This window comes from Ambystoma mexicanum, chromosome 2p, assembly GCF_040938575.1.
Source record: "Ambystoma mexicanum isolate Mex_15411 chromosome 2p, UKY_AmexF1_1, whole genome shotgun sequence".
NCBI classification, from domain to species: domain Eukaryota; kingdom Metazoa; phylum Chordata; class Amphibia; order Caudata; family Ambystomatidae; genus Ambystoma; species Ambystoma mexicanum.
This window is the reverse complement of record NC_090923.1, coordinates 566,246,610-566,268,085: the sequence shown is the minus strand read 5'-3', so window position 1 is coordinate 566,268,085 and position 21,476 is coordinate 566,246,610. Positions and strand designations below refer to the sequence as shown.

At 43.4% G+C, this 21,476-nt stretch overlaps 1 protein-coding gene across 2 annotated transcripts in view; it reads left to right on the top strand.

Moving 5' to 3' along the window:
- The window catches only part of CACNA2D2 (calcium voltage-gated channel auxiliary subunit alpha2delta 2), a 2,156,122-nt gene that overhangs the window by 155,635 nt on the left and 1,979,011 nt on the right, over positions 1–21,476 (top strand). For both annotated transcript variants that reach the window (XM_069644058.1, XM_069644057.1), the window contains exon 2: positions 121–202. In XM_069644058.1, the coding sequence (XP_069500159.1) occupies positions 121–202 (82 nt within the window). The remainder of the gene's footprint in view (positions 1–120; positions 203–21,476) is intronic.

Genomic DNA, 21,476 nt, shown 5'->3' with positions numbered 1-21,476 from the left:
TCCTGTCCATCATGGATCAGATCTGTCTATTTCTCAGCTCTGATTGTTCTGCCTGTCTCTCACCCTCTTCTGTTTGTTATGTTCCCTCACTGATGACTTGTTCTTGTCTTTCTTTTGCAGGATGCAGTTCTGGGCCAGACAATTGGAGCAAGAGATTGACGGTGTGATGAAGATTTTCAGTGATCCTCATAAACTGAGAGGGGTGAGCTTTCTTTCTACTCCCCTTCATGATGTATGCATTTACATTGTAGCATTACAGAGAGAGCCTCAGTTGCTGGGGTTCTGAGGACTTTTCAGTTCTACCTGTACCATCCTTTATGCACATGATGACTTCTTCCTAGTTGTAATTGTCATGCGTTTTTCTGCCATTTGAATGAACGTTGGTTTTCTTCAGTCTACCTGAAGCACAGCATTTTGCTGGTGTCTCAAAGCAATGATCACAAGTTAGCCCTATTGTAACTGAACACCATTGCAGCTTTTGACATGTAACAAATGAAGGATGAAAAAGTTAACTTTGCGATCCATAGTTCTTGTAACCTGAAGGCCTGACAAGTGTCAACTGGTATAACACACTCTCCTTTTGATTAGAGTTTTGACAATCCACATCTACACATTTTGAATACTGCACTTTGCACTGGGGATATCCAGTGCCCACAAGTCCATGTCCATTATGCTATCAGTGCTGGGGGTATCCAAATGGGCAGGCCCACTGCTTGTGCACTGCGTGCAGTGGCTGGGGTTTCCTCTGCCGCTTCAAACACTACCCCTATGGTTGACATTCTGCTCAGCCACATGTCTACTCGCAGCTCATGTATTGGGAGCTATCCAGACATGCCCCCGCCACCACTGCTTCTCTCTATTCTGGAACCAGGGTCGCACTGGCCTATCGGGCAATAGGCCCATGGCCAAACCAAAACCACAAAATGCTGCTGTGGCCCAGTTTTTGGGGTCAAAGTGAGCCACTTTTTGGCAAATGCGGGCCAGTTTGATGAGTTACTTCACTATGTGGCTAGTTGTTTTGACCAGTGATGCTGAATAAATATTCTTTAAATGCACAATTTGCATCAGGTTTTTATCAAAAAACTCCCCCTAGGGTACTATTCAAACAGTGCCACAAAAGGAACAAATAGCTATTTGGTGGGCCACGTTTTCATTGGTGTGCAAGACAATTGTATGACCCAGTTCGACCCTGTCTGGAACACACATTCAAATGTATCATGCCTACAAAAGCTGGCACCCATTATAATGCTGACGATCCAACATTACTAAACTTCCTTTACCCCAAAGATTCCATTAACTGCTACAACTCAGTTTTGCTGGTAAACCCTCTTGACATGGCCACCTACTTCCAATCCAAACACTGCCGAGATTCTGATCAGGCACAGTCATCAACTTCTACAGCATTACCCAGCACTGAGAGCCTTCCTGGCACACTATTCACACTGTCAGCTTTCACAGCCACACATTTGCCACTCTCCACAGCACTGGTAGACTTCCCAGCCATACTGTTCGTACTTTCCACAGCACTGGCAGCCTTCCATGCCAAACATTTCTTACTCTCAACAGCACTGCCAGTCCACCCCCCCCCCCCACACACACTATCACACTCCACAGCACCTTTCTAACCACACGTTCCCATTCCCCACAGCACTGGCAGCCTTCACAGCCACACTTTTCCCACTCCTCACAGCACTGACAGCCTCCACAGCCACACTTTTCCCACTCCTCACAGCACTGACTGTCTTCCCAGCTACACTTTTCATACTCCCAAAAGCACTGGCAGCTTTCACAGCCACACTGTTCCCACTCCCTACAGCACTGACAACCTTCCCAAAAGCGAACCGCACTACAACGTCCAGATGCATGTTTCCTTTTGAAGGACTTTCTTTGGTGTTAAAGGAACACCTAGACTGTTTTAAGATTCTATCATGTGTCTAGATTTGAAGGGCGCCCAGAAATACCCCACGCGATCCTGTTGATCGAGATCTGCTAGAATCAAATAGTCCAATAACTTCTTCTGTGTCATGAAATGCATTGAGAAAATAGGAAGTGTTTTCTTTCCAATTAGTGGGCATGTAAGAGTGAGTGGGAACTCCTCAGAGTGAACGTAAAATGGCAGCGTAATCTCAGTACACACATGAATGCTTTAATGCACATCACGCTATGCTTCCTCGCAAATGATACAAACAAGCTGCAAAAGGAAAGCAGTTCCACTTGTCAGTGGACTTTGGCAACTAATGCTTGAAGACATTTCATGCTCATGTAATCTTTCTATGTTATTTCTGCCTGTTCGGGCACTGGCTTCTTTGCCTACACACTTTTCCCTTGGTGTGCTGTAATTCCCGGCGTGCCTCTATATTGGCCAGTGTTCTTTTTGTGAGTGCCCTGGTTGCTTGTACTGCCTGATGGTTCTTCAATGTGCCAGGATCTGTTTGTTATCACTGGCCAGTTGTTGCTTGCTACAGACCTTTCTTTGCCTGTGATCTTAATGTATGGTTGTTCATGTTGTGCCCCGGCTTATTCATGCAGTGTGTGGTACTTCCTCGTGTGCTGTTGATCGTTTGCGGCTATGCTTTGTGCAGCGGTATATGGTACTAGGATGGATCTCGGAGTGTTTGTTTTGTCTTTGTCTGTATTTATGTCTTAGCGCCTGGATGCCTGACAGCTTTGGCGCTTTATAAGCAAAAATAGATAGAAAAGTAGATAGATAGCCTGTGCTTTTGATCGTAGTCCATTTTGCAAACTTACTATTTCCTCAGTGTATGATGATAACTTTTTTTCTTTGGTTGGAGTAAATGGCAGTTATTTTTGCAGCCGTTTTCCGGGTTTGCCTGGCTCTTTGCTAGGACCATGTTTTATCCCTTTGAACATGTGCTCTGTTTGCAGGTTTTCACTGTCCATTTTGTGCATGTACTATTTGCTGAATGTATAATGCACCCTTTTGTGCCTGAGATCATTGTTTGGAGTAAATGGCGGTTCTTTTGATGCCTGTTTTTGCGTGTGCACCTCTTTGCTTATGTGTGGTTTATCCTTCTGACCTCATTCTCTTTGTTTGGAGTTGATCATTGTCCATGCTTTGCATGTATTATTTACACACAGTGTCTGATGCTTCTCATTGTGCCTGTGTTCTTAGCCTGCAGTGTATGGCGGTTCTTATTGTACCTGTGTTGCCTGTGCTCTGTTCTTTATGTACAGTGTTTGTACATTTGTGTGCATGCACTCTTTGCAATCAGTGTATGATAGTGCCATCTGTGTCTGTTTCTTTTGTTCATGCGCTCTTTGCTCTCACTGCACAATGTTTCATTGTATACCCGTGTGTGGGTGCTTGTGCCTTATCTTCTCCGCGTCAGTTGCTTTTGTTCCATGTTTGGTTGTCTGCGATCTTTCCTCCCAGTACATGATTGTTCATTTTGTATCTGTGTAATGCTTGGCCGTCTACATTGTATTGCATGGTTGCTTTCCTGCATTTGTTTGTATGCCTATTCTCTCCCACCATGATGACTTTTGTGCCTTGATGTGCGCCGTCTTGTTCTTTGTCCTCATGTATGATGGGGCAGATTCCTTTAGTTCCTTGAGTTTATCAGCCCATGTGTTAGGACTGTTTGCAGGGGGGTGCGGGGGGGGGGGGTGTCAGTACTTGAGGAGGCTGCCTGGCGGTGGTTTCGGAGGTGAGGGGGCTGGGTGGTGGTGGTGTCAGTACTTGATGGGGGTGTGTGTGTGTGTGTGTGTGTGTGCGCGCGCGCGTGCCCCTTTCTGTGCCATGCCCTCTACTTATGGTGTTTGGTGGATTACCTTGTACAAGTAGCAAGCATCATCCAGCTGGATTGCTTATTTTACTGTACATCAACAACCCACCGCCTTTGGAATGCAGTCTGCAGTGCACGTATTTTCATACTAAATGTGACAGTGGTTCCAGATAAATCTTCAGCAAAACCAATGAAATACTAAGTTTACAGGTGGCACTGTTATTGGAGGAGGGTGTTAGGCAAAGCATGATGCCTTCAGTGCAGACATGTCAAGCACATCAAGCATGCCTACTAGCCATTAGTGCCAATGGGGTGAGCCTCTGCCATACTGGCTGTGCGAGCAGGAGCTCGCTGGCTCACTGATGGCCGCATGGCCATTGTTCCTAGAGGGACTGCCCTGGACGCATGGTGTTGGCCACCTACATATATAGGGTACATTATACTGCCATGGGGCAGCATGTGTTCACTGGTGCTCAATGACCCCTTTACTGAAGCATCCAATATTGACATTGTTTTTGAAAGAAGACAATCTTCCTGCCTCCTGCTTTCAAAGTGCTTTGTTTTGTTTTAAAAAAAAAATCTGATCAAGGTACAATAAAAATGCAGACATTAATGATAACACAAAATATATAGTGAGATAATCAGATCTCCGGGATGGCAGCTCAAGGGCAGGAGGCGCAGAGCTGTACGATGCCTTGCATCATGCCGGTCAAATAGCATGGCGAGTAGCGCGCTCGCTTTGACATCCGTGCCTGCTGACGCAGGTTCGAATCTTGGCATGGCCATCTCATCCTTTCATCCTTCCGATGATGATAAATGAGCACCACACACCGTGGTTAATAATAAGCAGCGCTCAGATGCCTGAGGGTTCGTAAGGCTATATAAATGCTAAATTATTATGGGTTTGATTCCCGGTTCGGGTGACTTAACCCTTCGCGCCACACAGCACCACTGGTGAATAAAACGAGCACCACATGCAGGGTACTAGTGAAGACAATTAATATTGGTTACGTAGCGCTCTGAAACTCGAATCCCAGTGATCGCTGCACTATATGAACCACCTCAATTATTATTCTATAGAAGCATAACATATTAGCAGTCATATATAGCTGTCATATATCGGAATATGTAAGTAGGAACACTTCATAGTATGCATATATCTACTTATGTATCTATAATACTATGCAGCTGCGATAGTGGCAGTATGGTTAAGGTCAATCTCAAGGGGCGATTGCAGATTCTCAGTCTTGGGGCCCAAATTGTTGAACAGTCTTCCAATTTAAGGAAAACAAATTCCCTTTTAACATTCCGAGCAGGATTAAAAACTCATCTTTTTTGTGTTATTTTGTTGTGATTTCAGTGTTACTATAGTCATGTGATTGATTTCTACATTCTGTTTGACACATTCCACCTGCGCCAGGACTTGATTTGTTTTGTTGTGTGCGCGTTCATAAATGCTTCAATCAATCATCAATATTGGAAATCCGGTTGAAAATGCAAAATGTCCAGGCCCTGTGCCTTTTGCAATCATTGGCGAACGTTCACCAAACCTTTCGAGCTGATTGGTACACCAGCTACAGTGGAATTTGCAAAGCCAGGCGGCTCTTTTCCCCAAGTTGTGTGGATTTAATGAAAAAAGATGTAATTTGTATCAATTGCATTGCAACATCTTCCGGGATATATTCATGCAAATCGGCTGCACCATTTCTACCAAATTCCACAAAGCTACAGGCCTTAATGCTGATGAAAATCAGCTCAGGCTTTTCAGTGAAAATAACTTGAGTACGGTGGAAAATGTGAGATTGTTTAACATGATATGTAGATCCATCTGAATTTTGTAGCAAAAACACTTGGGATTTCTACATAAGTGCAACTATATCATTTAAAGTACACCCTGTTGAGCTGCTAAGTGGCCTGGCACCAGAATACACACACTCAGCCATCCTGATGCTCCCGCGCTGGGTACCATCAAGTCAAACTGCATCTCTCAGGAAACTGCATCTCCAGCAATGCACTTTGCTCTGCCACTGAAAACCTGAAACCGACCCTGCACTTTTGAACTTCTTGATGTGGTGAGGCTTGATACCGTAAAACCAGTACGTGCCTGATGGCATCAAGGATGTTGAAAAACTCACATTCTGGCTCCAGGAACTCAGCTTATTTTCACTCACCAAAAATCAAAAGGGAGGGTTGTAAGAGCTGCAAGAGATGGATTTAGAATGGTGCATTGCCTTTCTGCTGCCTCAACCCCCCACAGCCACCAAGGCCCTTGAACATCCTACAGAAAATAATTCGGAAACTTTATGTATCCTGGGCACCAAGGAATGTTTTCTTCCTTCCTATGTGAATCGCTAACAAGGAGTCGATGATGGCCAATGAAAGTCCCCATTGGTGGACGGAAATCTCTAAATAGTAGTGGATAAATACTCCTAGTCTCCTCTGCAGTCAATCTGTCATTTTCTAAAAGCTGGATCTCCTCGATGTTCAAACACGCTTTGTTAACCCCCTTCTTAAGAAACCTTCTTTGCACCCACTTATCTCTCTTAATTATCATCCCATTTCACTTCTTTCCTTATGAAACTGCTCGAATCTTTAGTTACTTCTCTTCTTCGTTCTTTTCTCAAGGATTCCAGTTTTCTCTACCCTTTTCAGGCTGGTTTCCGTCCTGGGCGGGGCACCAAGTCTGTACTGGTTTGCACCTTGGACTACCTGACTTTCTTGTTGATCAGGGTGTTGTGGGGGCCCTGATTTTGTAAGACCTTTCAGCGGCATTCAACGCCACTGACCACTACGTCCTTCACAATCGGCTGTCCTCAGCGGGTGTCTCTGGCTCTGTGTTTGCCTGGTGTCGCTCCTTTTATCTGATTGTTCCTAATCACTTTGTTTTACACCTTACACTTCATCTGTTATCACTTGCAGTCTTCCCCAAGGCTCTGTTTTTTCTCCTCTCCTTTTTAATGTCTACATCCAACCTCTGGTTATGTTGATTCACTCTTTTGGGTTTTGGTGCTACTCCTATGAGGCCTATACACACATTCTTGTTCATCTTCATCTCTCTTCAAGCCACTGTTGGGCGCTGTCACTCCTGGTTACTTTCTGTGCATGCGTGGATGAGCGACAACTGGCTTTGCCTGAATGGCGGGAAAAGTGAGGTCTTGGTTGTGGGCCATGTTGCCTTGACCCATAATTGGTCCTCTGCTTTCTGGTTGGAAGGTCTAGGTTCACAGCCCAAGTCTGCCTCAGTTGTCCGGAATCTCTGAGTGAAGTTCTCGGCCTCTCTTTCTCTTGAGGCTCAAGTTAGCTCAGTGTGCCAGCCGGTCCATCTCACACTACGAATTCCTCGTAAAGTTCTTCTGTACCTGCCGTCTCATCTGCGTCCTCTTGTGGTTTCCTCTATGGTATCTGGGTATTTTATTACTGTAACTATCTGTATCTGGATCAGCCTGCTTACGTACTTCAAAGGCTACAGATTCTTCAAAACTCTGCAGCAATGGTTGTTACTGGCAAACACTCTTCACTTCTATCTCCCCTGTCCTTGTGTCTCTTCACTGGCTTCCCGTATCTCAACGTGTGAAGTTCCAGGCTCTATGTATAGTTCCTCGGGTGTTCTATGGTACTGGCCCTGAAATTCTACGGTACAAATTCTGCCCTTATGTACCGTATCGCCCTTTGCATTCGGCTACTGCACTCTGCATCTCTGTCCCGCACTTCAGATGCTCTGGTATTGTGGTTTGTCGCCTTCTCTGTCACGGCAGTTCTCGTGTGGAACTCTATACCGATGTACTTGCAGGATCATTTGCTCTTCTGATGTGCCCTTAAAACCTTTCTGTTTTAATGTTTCCTCTTCTTTTACTCTCTGCCAGTTGTTTAGCACCAAGATACCCTCGTTGGTGTAGGTTGCGCTATATCACAGTTTTTAACATAACATAACGTAACATTAGTGGTTTTCCAATGTGTGAACTGAAAAGCAGCTCTTGAAGCTAAACACTGCTGCAAGAATTGTAGGTCCTGGATAAGTATAAGGAGAGCGCCATAGTTTCTGTGGCTTTTTCAAACATTCGATCGATGAACCAGCAACTCCTTGTCTGAACTGTTTTGTTATTCTCAGACACCAGCAGCATTCTCTGAATTGGAGCCCCATGGTGAGTGTTAAAGGTTTATAACATGTTCTTCTAGGGCAGCCTGCAGGAGAGTGGGGCTTTGGTCTCTGCATGACCCAGCACCATCATAGAGGCTCTTGTTTCTTCCCTTGTTGGAATCTCAAGTACGCTTCTCAGAGCTTCACACAGAGAACGTGTTCCATGTGGGACCTAGCCTGTCCAATTCCATTTCCCGCAGCCCCAAGATGAATACCTTGTTCCAGGCAATCCAAGGTCTCTTCTTATTCTTGCTATTGAAAGGCAGACTGTCTTCCTTAACAAGCAAATATATCTTTGACAGGAGTCTTCAAAATGGCGAAATGGCTAGAGGCACAGATGGGAGTTGGTCTGAAGTGCGTATCTGTGTTGAAATGATAGCTGCTCTGCAGGAGTTTAGGGGTGAATAGTGGCTTTATCACTGACTCGGCTTCATGCAGCTACTAAACCAGCAGTGAACAGGTGAAGCAGTCGCAGCTCTTCGGGTATACCTCCTTCGCCTCTTTTTGTAACACAGACCCTATTTCAGGAGGGGTGTGAGCTGGCACAGTAGCAGCCCAAACCTGAAATAATACAGTGGTACCAAAACAAATGAAAGGTCCAATCAAGGTTCTATAAAAAAAAAAACTTTAATAAAAATAAAAATGCTCGCAACTAATAACCCAAACTTAGAAAGGAAAATACAGAGAATGCAGAACATTAGAAGAAAGGGCATTCTGGGTTTTAAGATGGGGAAGGAATTTCAGCAGCCAATGTTCAAGTTCAGTGAAGATGTCTTCTTAAAGGTAGAATGTGGTAGAATGTGGAGTCTCACAAGTCACTAGTGCCCTTTAGGGCAGGACAGAGGGCTAAACGGCATTGAGAAGTTTACTACAGGATTCCGGAGGCAGTGATTTTGGCATCTAGCGGGTGAGCTGGTTGACTTGTGCAGCATGTGGTGCATTCTAAGCTGCAGCAGCATGTGTCATGAAGAAGCTTGGAACAGGAAGGATGTTTCTCAGTTGGTGAAACTCACAAGCATTTTAAGGTGGGATCCAGGGCCCAGTGCTGTACCTGGACTTCATGGTTACTGGGAGACCCAGTCCAGTGTCTCAGGGGCAAGGTGAATCTTTTCCTCTGCCCTTCTCCGACTAGGAAGGTTGGTCAGCGGCACCTCCAGGGGTTCAGGCACTTCCAGTGGCAGGGTCCTAGGTAACAGTCTTCATTTGTATTAAGCCTTGTAACACAGCAGTTTCACCACATATGTTCCCTTGGACTTGGAACAGGGAAGAGCTTTCCCCCTCCGTGGAGCCTTCTGTCTTCCCCTTTGGGTCATACGACTTGGGAATAGACTGTGTCCCCAACAGAGGTCCATGGGAATCTTTCTTGTCTTGAAGTTCAAAGAAGAATCAACTAAGGGAAGTTGCCCACCGACACTTATACAGGAAAAATGCTACTACAGATTTGTCCACAGCAAGTATCCTTTGCCTGCTGTTGTCATGCCCAGAGTCCCTTGTCTGCAGGAAATGGGGAGGGGGAAGGAGCTTTGGGGATCTATAGCAAAATCCAAGATGGAGGAGCCTCATTCTGGACTAAACATCTCCTCTCGGCTACCTTGACTCCATCCCCTACCTCTGTCTGCCTACTTCAAAAGGACTCCCGTAATCAGCACCCTTGTGAGAAGTGGGCCTTGTGATGTCAGGACTGTCTTTCAAGCACTGGTCCCCAGGGGACTACCTAAGGAGGGTCCATGTCTCCTGGAGGATGGGGTCAACCCGCCTTGGGTGGGGGTGGAGTCGGAAGAGGTTCAAGGGCAGGGACCCACATGGTGGTTGTAGGTACATCCAGGCAAGACAGCTAATGAACACCAGCCGTGTCATGAATTAGTCAACACACTAAGTTCTCAATAATATGACATCCAAGTGCTTGTGGCTTTACAACTCAATAGTGTGAACTCAGTAGTCAATTGCAAATAACATATACTGTAGGGAAAGAGAGTATGTTAACAATATTTCTGTGAGCTAGTATTGGAGGACTATACTGATATTCATGACTAATATTTATGCAACTATTTCAAACGTTTTATTTACATACTGTGTTACAATTAAAATTCTTTGAAAAACTTTAAAATAAAGTGCATGTATACAGAATTTGCACAAAGTCCATCATAACCAAATTTCAATTTTAATTTGCTAATGAAGTTATTCAGTAAAACATGTACTACTTGGACAATGACTTCTTATTGGACGATGCAAAAACAAAGAGGTGATGGCTGGAAGGTTTAGAATGAATCTTAACCACTGGCAATGCTCTGGGCAACCCTCCAGACCACCGTTCTTTGCCTGCCAAGCCATTACAGAAGGGGAAAGACCATATGCAAATCAGGCTTGGCCCCACCCCAAAACGGGCAGTCCAGCCCGAACTGCTAGGCCACTTACCTTCTGCAATTGACCACAAGCATCCCCAAACATGTTTCGCCCTTGTTGGGGCTCATCAGGGATGAGTAGCTTGGGTCTCTAGGCCTAGCAGGCACGGGACCCACGTCTGGGCATACCCGTCCCACTCGGGGTGACTTGCTCGCTGCGCCATAGGGAACCAGGCTGCACCTCACTGAGGAGGTCCAACAAGGCCGAAACATGTCTGGGGTTGCTTGGTTTTCTGTGCAGAGGGGACCTGGCCTAGCAGTTCGGGCTGGGCTGCTACCATTGGTGGCGGCAGCTGACTGATTTGCACATGGCTGGACCCCTTTTGCAATGGCGCAGACGGGCTAAAAAACGGTGGTGTGGAAGGTTGCCCAGAGCAATTGCCAGTGGTTCAGATTCATTCGAAACCTTCCACCCATCACTTTTGTGGTCACACTTCTTATTAGACGATAACAGCTGTGTTGCCTATTAGTACATATGTTATGTATACATGTGCAAGAAATACCCAACATACATCTTCCCTCTGCATCTATCTTCTTGACATCCTACAGGGAAAATGTGCTGATCTTATGTTAAGCAGAAATGAGAGAGAAATTATAGAAAACATATCTTCTAAGTCTTCTGTTTGAATCATCCATGAAAAACCATCCCATCTATTTCTTCAGAAATGCAAATCACAAAGAGTATTTTTAGTATTACTAATAAATATTAATATAAACCCTAGTGGTGTAGAAAAACTATTCATATAAAGTTAGTCTTACATCTGTTATTTTAGATCTTGTGGGTTTAGGGATATACTATCTAATTCCAGCATAACTATTATTTTAAGTCTGTAATGTATCCTATGCAGAAAAAAGACCTAAATCACATGTATGCTCTACTATGTACTGAAGATAGTAGGTTCGCACCTGGGCAGGGGCCATTAGCCAATGAGGTGGCTGGAAAAGCGGCGAGAAAATACATTCTGCTCCTGCTGTTCGAGCCACTAAAGTCCCTTCCCCCGAGTGGCACCATTTTTTATTTGTTGTATGTGGGAAGGCAACAGGGAGCCTTTCCCTGTTGCACCCTAGCTCCCCCACTGCCAAAACTAAACAAACCTGATTCGCTCTACCGCCCCCTCCCACTTCTAACTTACCTGCGGACTGCGCTCTTTCCGATCCCGGCTGCCACCATAAAATCTCCCGAGGAAGGGTGCAGGCTTTTCACCCTGGATAAATCCTGGGGTGCGAATGGCTTTCACCCCTTTGGCAGGTGGGCGGACATGGCCGGTAACGGCCCACAGCCCGCGTTGCCTACCTTGGCCCAGCTGGCAGGCCGTTACCGCCCACGCCCGTCCCCCCGCCAGGGGGGGTGAAAGCCATATTATTATTATATATTGCCAATGGGGATTACTGTCCTTCCTTTTTCTAGGAGTTCAAATTTCAGCAATTTCTTCATTTCTCCACAAGTGAAGTATTGTTATGTTATGTTATTCAGATTTATAAGGCGCCAAAGCCCGCAGGCATCCAGACGCCGAAAGACCGATATGGTGCAGAAAACTAAGATAAATCCTAACTAAACAGAATGGTCTTTAACTGTTTGCGGAAGAGAAGATGGTCTTCAATCTTGCGTATCCTAGTTGGTAGGGTGTTCCAGGCCTGGGCACCCCGAACATGAAAGGCCCGCCCTAGTCCACGAGCTCTTTTTGTTTGTGGCATTACCAACAGAGAGCCCTCCATTGATCTTGAGCATCTATTTGGTTGATAAATATTAATCCTCTCCTTCAAATATGAAGGGGCATTACCAAAGATACATTTATGGCATGTAGTAAGCAATTTGAATTGGATACGAGCAGCCACCGGGAGCCAGTGGAGTTTTCTTTTGGCAGTGTTGGTAGGTTCAGAGCTTTTCATCTGAAAGATGATTCGTACCGCTGCATTTTGTATTTTCTGCAACTGTTGAACATTTGCCTTACTGGCTCCTCCTAGTAGAGCATTACAATAGTCAACATGTGACAGAATTACTGCTCTTACGAGTTTTATGCGGTTTTCCACCGATATTAACGGGGCTACTTGTCTCAGTACCTTAAAATGGTAATTGGTATTGGTAGAGACGGCTGTGACATGTGCCTCACTGTCAAGACTTTCCTCCATATAGGTGCCCAAGGTCTTAACTTTCTGTACAGTCTTAATTTCATTGCCTTCGATGGAAAAGAAATTATATTTTTGATTCAGTTTTGATTGAGCATGTTGAGAGCCGAAAAGCATCAACTCCGTTTTAGCGGCATTTAAACAGAGCCAATTCATTGACATCTATTGTTTAATGACGTGATATGCTGCAGTCAAAGTTTGTTGATCTACTTCGTAGTTCCCTGTTATATTTAGTACCAACTGGAAATCGTCTGCATAATTGCAGAAAAAGATCCCCAAGGCTTCCAGCTCAACACATAATGGTAGAATATAAATGTTGAACAGTAGAGGTGAGAGGCAAGCCCCTTGGGGAACACCACAGGTTATACTGTGGCTCAGAAACCCGGTCACCTCAGTAAACACAAGACTGGCGGTCCTCCAAAAAGGATTTAAGCCAAATAATGGCGTTGCTGGATACACTTCCAACAGTCGCCATCCTTTTAAGCAAAATTTTATGATCCAGCAGATCGAAGGCTGCCGAGAGATCTAATAACATCAGCAGCCCCGACTTGCTGTGCTCTAATTTGCCAAGCATGTGTGTTTGTAAGTCCAAAAGAGCGGACTCAGTTCCATGAAAGCTCCTGAAGCCTGAGTTCATTCTTTAGTTGGGCCATATTTTGTAATATGAATATGAAAAAATGTGAGTCCTGAAAAATACCTGTAACTAATACCAACGTGGAGGAGAGGCTTCAATGGGTGTTCAGTGGACTCTCCTTATTGTCAAAGCTGTTATGCAACTTAACTCGGACAGAAGACATGTTCATTTATGTATTTACATTAGGCTGAGACGTGATGACGTCATACTCTCATATGTAAAGTCATGTTAAATGTACCAACAGCTAAACCAGTGTATTGTGGCACAATAATAAATACTTTTTTAATTGTGTAAAAAAAATTGTAATATGATGTGATAATATGTAAAAACAGCTAATTATCTTATAGTATTAATTGGCCAGACAATGAAAGCTATATGGATCAATTAAGAAATTATAAAGGGTTAACATTGTGCCACACTCTATTTTCATTTAAACCAATCATATGACTCTGACATTTTTCGATCTATAACTATCAAATGATAACACTTTATTTTTATTATTATGGTCCAGTTAACATTTTTATGTTTCTGCCACCTCTAGAAAATGTTTAACCAATGGGGCTGTTTGAATTCTGTTGCTAAGCAACTTCTGTATTTCATCATATTGGTTTTGACATGTTCGAAATCTTGTTGGGTCAGTACTTTGGTCATGCCAGTATCCGCCTGTGGGATGTTATGTGTGAGGTTGCACATGGAGCATTTTCCACAGGGGAAGAAGCTCTTGATAGATCATAATCCCCACATTTCTGTATGTCTAAGTTGCTTATTTAATGGTGTAATTTCTCATACCGTTATAACTTCATGTACTCTTTTAAAAAGAAAATAGTGGAAATTGTGGTACATCATTTAATGCAAAAATATGTTTTCCAATTTTCTTGATTATGTTTTGGATTTTGTATATAATTTGACTAATGGTAGTGACCCACGTTGTGTTTGATTAGCGCTTTGGTTTTGATGCCAACGAGATGTTTGTGTTAGTGCTTTTACCTGAATTTTCAACCACTGTCTATGGATAGCCTCGATCTATAACTTTACATACCAAAGAGCTTGGCTTCTGTGGCCTATGCTATAAACTCTCCACTTTTTCTATTAAGTGGCAAAAATAGCAAAAATGTCATTACGATCTATAGGTTTGTCATAGGGTTTGACTTTAAGGGCCTCATTACACGGATGGCGGAGAACCATGGTGCTATTAGCGCCATGGTTCATGCCGGTAAAATACCGGCACCGCCTTGGCGGAAAGGGGAATTACCACCCCATTCCAAGGTTGGCGGGGCGGTAATTCCCCCTTCCACCATTGCCATTCCCCATTCCCATTTTTGCCCCATAGGGCATAATGGGAATGGGGAAGGTGCTAATTACGGTACCGCAAATTGCGGTACCGTAATTAGCTCCCTGGGTCCCTTTGCTAGTTGGTTTTTAACGCCTGCAAAAAGCAGGCGTTAAATCCCCCAACCCGCAAAGGGACCTCGTAGTAAGGTAAATCCTTACCGCCATCCGTGTAATGAGGCCCTAAATCTTTCTTCGTGTACATATATTGTAAGATCTAGGAAATTGACTTGTGTGAGGCATATTATGTATGAATTTTAGGAAACTATTCTAATCCAATCTACAAATGAATTGGCTGAACGTTCATGCCTGACCATACTACTATGCTATTTTAAATGTAGCATAACATAACCACATTTTTATTTTATAACTTTGAAATGGGTTGATATCGGCATATACCACTGCGAGTCAAAATATTTCTGCAAAGTTTCGCAAACTAGGTGCCATGGTGGCCCTCATGGCTGTATCCTTAATGTATTTTAAAATATTGCCCATGAACTGAAATTAGTTGTTCATTAAGGCCATTTCAATGCACCACAAGATGAATGTGTTTGGAACAGTCAGAAAATATTTCCTTTGAATTTTTCTTCAACTACCTTCCATGTTGCTTGTTGGGGTATATGTATGTGGAGGGAGACTCAACATGTGTATGGATAAGGATCTACATTGTAGGGTTAATTAAGCAATGTGACCCGAGCGGCAGGGGCATTAATGACTCTGTTAATGCCCCGGTGCCCATAGTTACCAAGGCCCCGGGGCATTACCTGAGTCGGTAATGCCCCCGCTGTGAGGGTCATATTGCTTTTAGTACCCCGGCCCGCAGGATTTGCGTGACCGGGCACTAAACGCATTTAAAAAAATCGACAAAGAAAATGGCCGCCGGGAAAGAGAAAACAGAGTCCGTTTTCCTTTTCCATGGCGCCCATCGGGAGTGGACGCACTGGAAACAGAAGTGTTCCCAGCGCGTCGACTCCCAACAAAAAAGGATAAGAAGGTAAGTGGAGTTGGGAGGGAGGAAGGGAGGGAGGGGAAAAAAACAATAAAAAAACCGTACCTGCGTCCCCGCGGGGGACGATGGAAGCCTCCAGCCGTGTGGAGGCGTGGAGCGGGGATGGACCCGCTCCCAGCGGGGACAAAAGTGGCAGAAGGTAAGGGGGCTGGGAGGGCAGGGAGGAGGGAGGAAAGGGAAAAAAAAGAATAGAAAAGCCTTACCCGAGTCCCCGGTGGAGGGCGAAGGCAGCCTCTCAGCCGTGGGGAGGCTCGAGCGGGAATGGCCCAGCTTAGGGCCTCCTCATTGGCTGAGGGGCTGCCACGCCCCCGCCGGGTACAATGGCTGTGGAATCCGGGCCGAGGAATTCCTGGCTGGGTAATGCCTTGGCGAGGGCCAATCAGAATGGTTGTTTCATTCTGATTGCGCCCTCGCCGGGTACTAAAAGGTAGATCTTTTCTTCTAATTTGTTAATCATACTGGTAGAATATTTTGGTTCTGATTTCATTTCTTTTAGAATGGGCTTCAGAAAAATAATCTGGGAACCTAGAAAGTGTTTCTAATTAAATAGCTGCTTCTGTAGGACTTTCAGTTGTCATTTTAAGAATTGTAGGTGTCATATAAAAAGTTGAATAGGAGGCTTGTCCTTAACCAAATATGCTGCATCTTGTTTTGTAATCCATCCTCGATCTCGTGCTTTTAGATAGTTTTATGGGTTATTAACTGTAAAATATCCTCTGTGTGGTAATTTTCCATTTCTCTATTAATTTAAGAGGAGGTGTTGACATTCCTCAATATATTTATGCTTCTCCAGACTAACGACAGTGCCTCCCTTATCGGCTTTGAAAATAACAATATTGATATTACTGCCCAATTTAGACAGATGGTCCTGGTCAGTATGGCTGGTGTTATACCGGCTCTTGTGTGATCTCTTCTAACACCTTCTTCTCAAATAATATTGATTAATTGGAAAATATGTCATGGTGGGTAGAACACTGGTTTATGATTTCCTGTTTGAGTTATCCAATATGTTTGAATTCGCTTTGTAAAACCCTTGGAAGCTACTGTTCTTCAAAAATTGAGAGAGCACTCTCTGAAAGGGTCATTTTTTTTAGAGGAAATCAGGAAATAGTTTCCTGGAGTCCTGTTTGGGATTGTGATCCCAGTAACCACCATGTCAAACCAGACACAGCATGTATGTCATTATTAATGAACTCCCACCAGGCTGTGTAGAGAGGCACAGCTATTATAATTTGAATCAGAGGTGCTTGCAGTTAACCCATCACTGCCTGTTGGATATTTGGGTTCCAGCAACTGAGTTCAGGAATGCACATCTGAACTTTGAACCTGCCCTATTGCTGCTGCAGGACCGCTCCTGGAGATGTCGGTACATCGTTGCATTGTGCTTTTTGGCACAGAGCATTTTGAAAATGGGACAGGATTGGCAGATTCCCTTTTAACAAACTGAATCACCCGAATCATTTTATTGCAAACAAAATCCATAAATACTACAGCCTAGCACATGGCATTCCTGTGCTGTCTCCTCCTTCCTCTGATACAGCAAGAAGGAATAACTGTTTGATCCTAAACCTAGGACAGGGAGTAGCAGTGCCCTATTCTCCTTATTTTATTATTACAATGTAAAGTGGCTTGTACAGTGCGCTTCTTCCATTTTGTTGGCCGAATCGCACATTGGTACATTGGTTCTGGTATCGAGGGTATTGGCATGAGGCGGGTTAGGAGAGGCAGGTGTGAAACATGAGGCATTGATGAGTGCAGGCTGGAAGTACCCAAGTTCTGCGTGCCGTTATGATTCTATGCGGTTTAAAATAAATAAAAATTGGAAGCTTGAGTACAGTCGAATTGTGAGTTTCAATGCTTGTCGATGTTTACCTGGTTCATAATCTCCTCGAGCTGCAGGTGCAACACTCGAGGGGTGTCAAAAAGACCATTGGGGAGGAAGCAGGAGGTGTGGGAAATATGAGTTCAATTGCTCAAATACTAAAGCGGCGGCCTCTCAAAGGTGCTCCTCAATCACAGGTAAAGACCACATGGACTTACCTTTGTGGGGGCGAGCCAAACAGTGACACACTCAGTCATTTCTATGGGCATAAGGTGATCGACCTGGAGATTGGGCACTCTAGGTCTGTTCCATAGATCAAGCTTTAGAAAATGCAGGTGACGATCATTAGATATTGACCGATTTTACAGAAAGTGTTTTCTATGCTACCGTCATTGCATCTCTCCAGCTACTGGAGAGAAGGGAAATGGCTCCAAGTAGTAACTCTGGCAAAAGATACTCGCATGTAGAGCAGTCACACTCCCCATGTAGGTACTCTTTACTCAACCTACCACCTCCAATGGCTTGCACCACATCCAGAAAGACTGAGCTCCTTCTACCCTCGCCGTCTCCCTTGTTTTCATTCACGTTCACCCATCGCACAGTTTCTCATCGACTTGGCCACTCCTGCCCCCTGGGCTGTGCAGTCTCACAGATACCATACTGATTGTCTCAGACAACAAAAGCCTCTGCACTTACCAGTTTCAATTTACGCACTTCTCCAAGCCATTATGAATACGTATACTACCATTTATTCTATACTAAACCTCCCCTTATCTACATAGAGCTTTTGAACTTATTCAATTTTTCTGTACAATTATTTTCACGTTCCTGGCATATTAGAACATCATGCTCCCAAGTATTCACAAACCTGACCCCACTCCCTGTAATGTTACCTGCTAGCTTATGTCTTTCCGTTTTTAGTCCTTTATTTGTTGTCACTTTTCTTTTCCTTTGCTCCTTCCCCCTTTTTCTTTCCTCGCAGACTATGGTCTAGAATATGGTCTAGGGTGGACTGGCCTTTTTAATGTGATGTGTTTAAGCAGGTTAACCTTACACAGATAGTAAAATTCAACACTTTATTACAGAAGAGAGTTATCACAAATATCACAATTCATATCATTATATTAAATACAATTCACAAATGAAGAACCTCCTACAATAAATTACAATTCAATACTTAAAGGTGAAGAGATAATGAATTCACTTAAAACACCTTTTGAGGCACACACACACACTACCACTTAACCATGACAAATTTTCCTAAGAATTTTAAAGCATCTATGGTTATGATGGTTTCATGTCCACTTGAGTGCCTGTCCCAAAATTCTTCTGTCATGAGCCACTCAGTAGTACATACAAATCTGGCTAGCAACAGGACTCTGAGGTTTTCAGCGCCGGACACTCAACCAACCAATGCTTCTGCGTTTCCTTATTTTCATTTCGCTCACATAGCATACATACATTGGACAGTTCTTTGTTTTTTGAACGCTTAGCTAGAACCTCTGCAGTTGGAATCAAATGAAGTCTATATCGTAGAAATGTATTTAACCAATAAGGATTGGGGAACTTTTTCAAATAAGTCAGAAATGCTCTTATTAATTTATCACATTTCGAGAAGCTCTGATACATAACCTATTCACGAATTTTCCAAATTGTGTGGATCCAATCAGCTTCAAAGAGATACCTTTTTATTAAATGTGTTAGGTTTTAGCAAATCTGATGATTGCTGACTTTCATTCAAAATCATTTCTGCGAAAGACCTGAAGCTGACCAGGCCACAAGACCCACCGGCATTCAAAGACTCACTTAAGTCTACAAAGAGAGACGCCTGTGGGGGTTTTACCAGCTTATGGTACAATAACAAGATCCTCCAATAGTGCTATCCTTTTAATGATACCAAACCTAACTCATATCTCAGAGCCACTATGGGCAAGCAAGAAGGTATGTTAAGGCACCTCTTCAAATCCAGCCCTCAATTCAGTCCAAATTGAAGTTGCTCACCATACAGGTCATTTCTAACCCGTATAGTATACATTTTACCACCCTAAACTTGTACAATTCAACAACCGGAAGGATAATGAATCTCCAATACTTGCCATTCATATATTTCATTTGGGATGAGAATTGAATCGCCTTAATTTTCAACCTACTTAATATTAAGGCTTTTATTAGGTGTTGCGTTCAATTCAAATGCCAAATGAATTACAGTCTTGATTGGCATTATATTAGTTGTGACTATTTTCCATTTGTAACCATAAGGCTGACTGGGATTTCTATTGAAGTCGATCATAGTAGATTTGTTCTTATTAATAACTAAATCATTTTTAGCAGCGTACATTACAGCGGTGTTAATTAGATGCTGCAGACCCAGCTGCGTATAATCTGCTAGGACTAAGCTGTCTTTATACAGCCATCCAAGGCCCAGCCAAAGTGTGTATTTTCGCTCGGGCAAATGCCACCGCCTCAAGAGTCTCTCCTAAATCAGACAGGTTAAGGTTGACTAGACACGGTGCAAGAACACAGCTCTGGCGGAGGCCTCTATAAGTGGGGATCTCTCTTAAGGGCACCATGTCCATTCAAACTGACTTGTATAGAGGTATCATGGAAGAGATGTTTAATAATTGCTAATATAGACAGAGGCAGTCCACACTTCTTCAGCTTTCACCAAAGTAGGCGACGATTCACTGTATCAAATGCCTGCGAGATGTCGATCATGGCCACATATACAGATGGTGTGCCCAAACGCCTTCTCCTGAACGCATTGCATAATGAATCCATTCTAAATAGCAAAAATAATATTTTAGCCATATGGATGTATTACTCTTCATGATGTAATTGCTTAACCCATTTGTGCCAGCCACCCTAGATTTAGAGAATTTCTTAATGTACAGCTCCACGTCTGTCAAATAAAAATTCTATGACCAATCTGCCACACGGGTGTCATCTGCCACTTGTGACCCAGTTAGATTGTAGAGTTCTTGGAAAGGGAGGATTGTGTAGTGGACATCTGGTTAATGAGGGCCCAGAAATTATGTGTATTTGTTGTGATCTATAACATGTGTTCCCCCTTTTTCTGTAGGGCTACGTGTCAGTATGCTCTGAGACAATTTATCATATTTTTGCTTAATGTACTTGCTTTACTGATGTAGTCACCCCCTTTTTTACTTTGATTTCTTAGGACTCTCAGATTTTTTCTCCTTTGTCTTTTCTTTTACGACCGGGTCATAGCAGTATTTCCATACTGCCTTCTTCTTCCCTCCACTTTCCTATTTTTTCATCTTGACACAAATAATTGACAAAATTAATTGTTATAGCTTCTGTATTTTCTGGGAGGGAAGAGTTTTGCAGGAAGACCCAGATACATTTGTTTAAGCCCTTTATACTTCGAAAGTGTTTCACTAGCTTATGACCATTCTGAGAGATCAAGAAATTCCCATAATCACATGAGATTTCTGTTCCAACTCAAAATAAAAGTCGGCCATTAAAATATTGTGATCACTGAAATTGGTGTATACAGCTCTAAATGATTTACACTTATCAACTAGAGCAGGGTTTAAAACTAAGTAATCGATAGTTGAGAATAGATTTCCGCTCCTCCACGTATTTTTCCCAATCATCTCCCTGTATGCACCCATTAACAATCTTAAGAACCCACATTTTGAACTATTTAATTTCCTTTCATATTTAAATTGGGATGATTGACTATCATGTCCCGTGACACTACCTGAGGAATCGGAATTAAAGTCGCTGGCCGTGATAATAATTTCCAGCTCTATGTCACACATACACACCACTAACAGAGCATTCACTTGAGACATGAGCTCTTCTAGTTTGGAGTTGGAGGGTAAACATAGATGGCGATCGGCATGATTTTTGCTCTTCCTTTGAGAAAGATCTTTATGGTTAAGATGCCGGCATTCCCGTCGGATATGACTTCATGTTTGTCAACAATGGCATTTTTTAAGCAGTCAGCCACCTGAGAGCCGGCCTCCATTTGGGGCGTTTGCCAATTGCTGAATTACTGTATTGTCATCAATGACAAAATGTGTAGTCATCAATACCTCTCGTAATCTTATTTTGTTTTTCAAAATACCTTCAACATTTCCCCATTATTCATAAAACTATTTTGACCCCTCAAATTCCAAACCAAAATAGAACACTCCTGTGGCAACTCATATAATGTTAGAGTCCTGTTCCCCTGTCACTAGGTTTTCCTAAAATAATTTGTCAAACCTTTTGGAAACCAATGCCAATCAATTTGATTGCTGC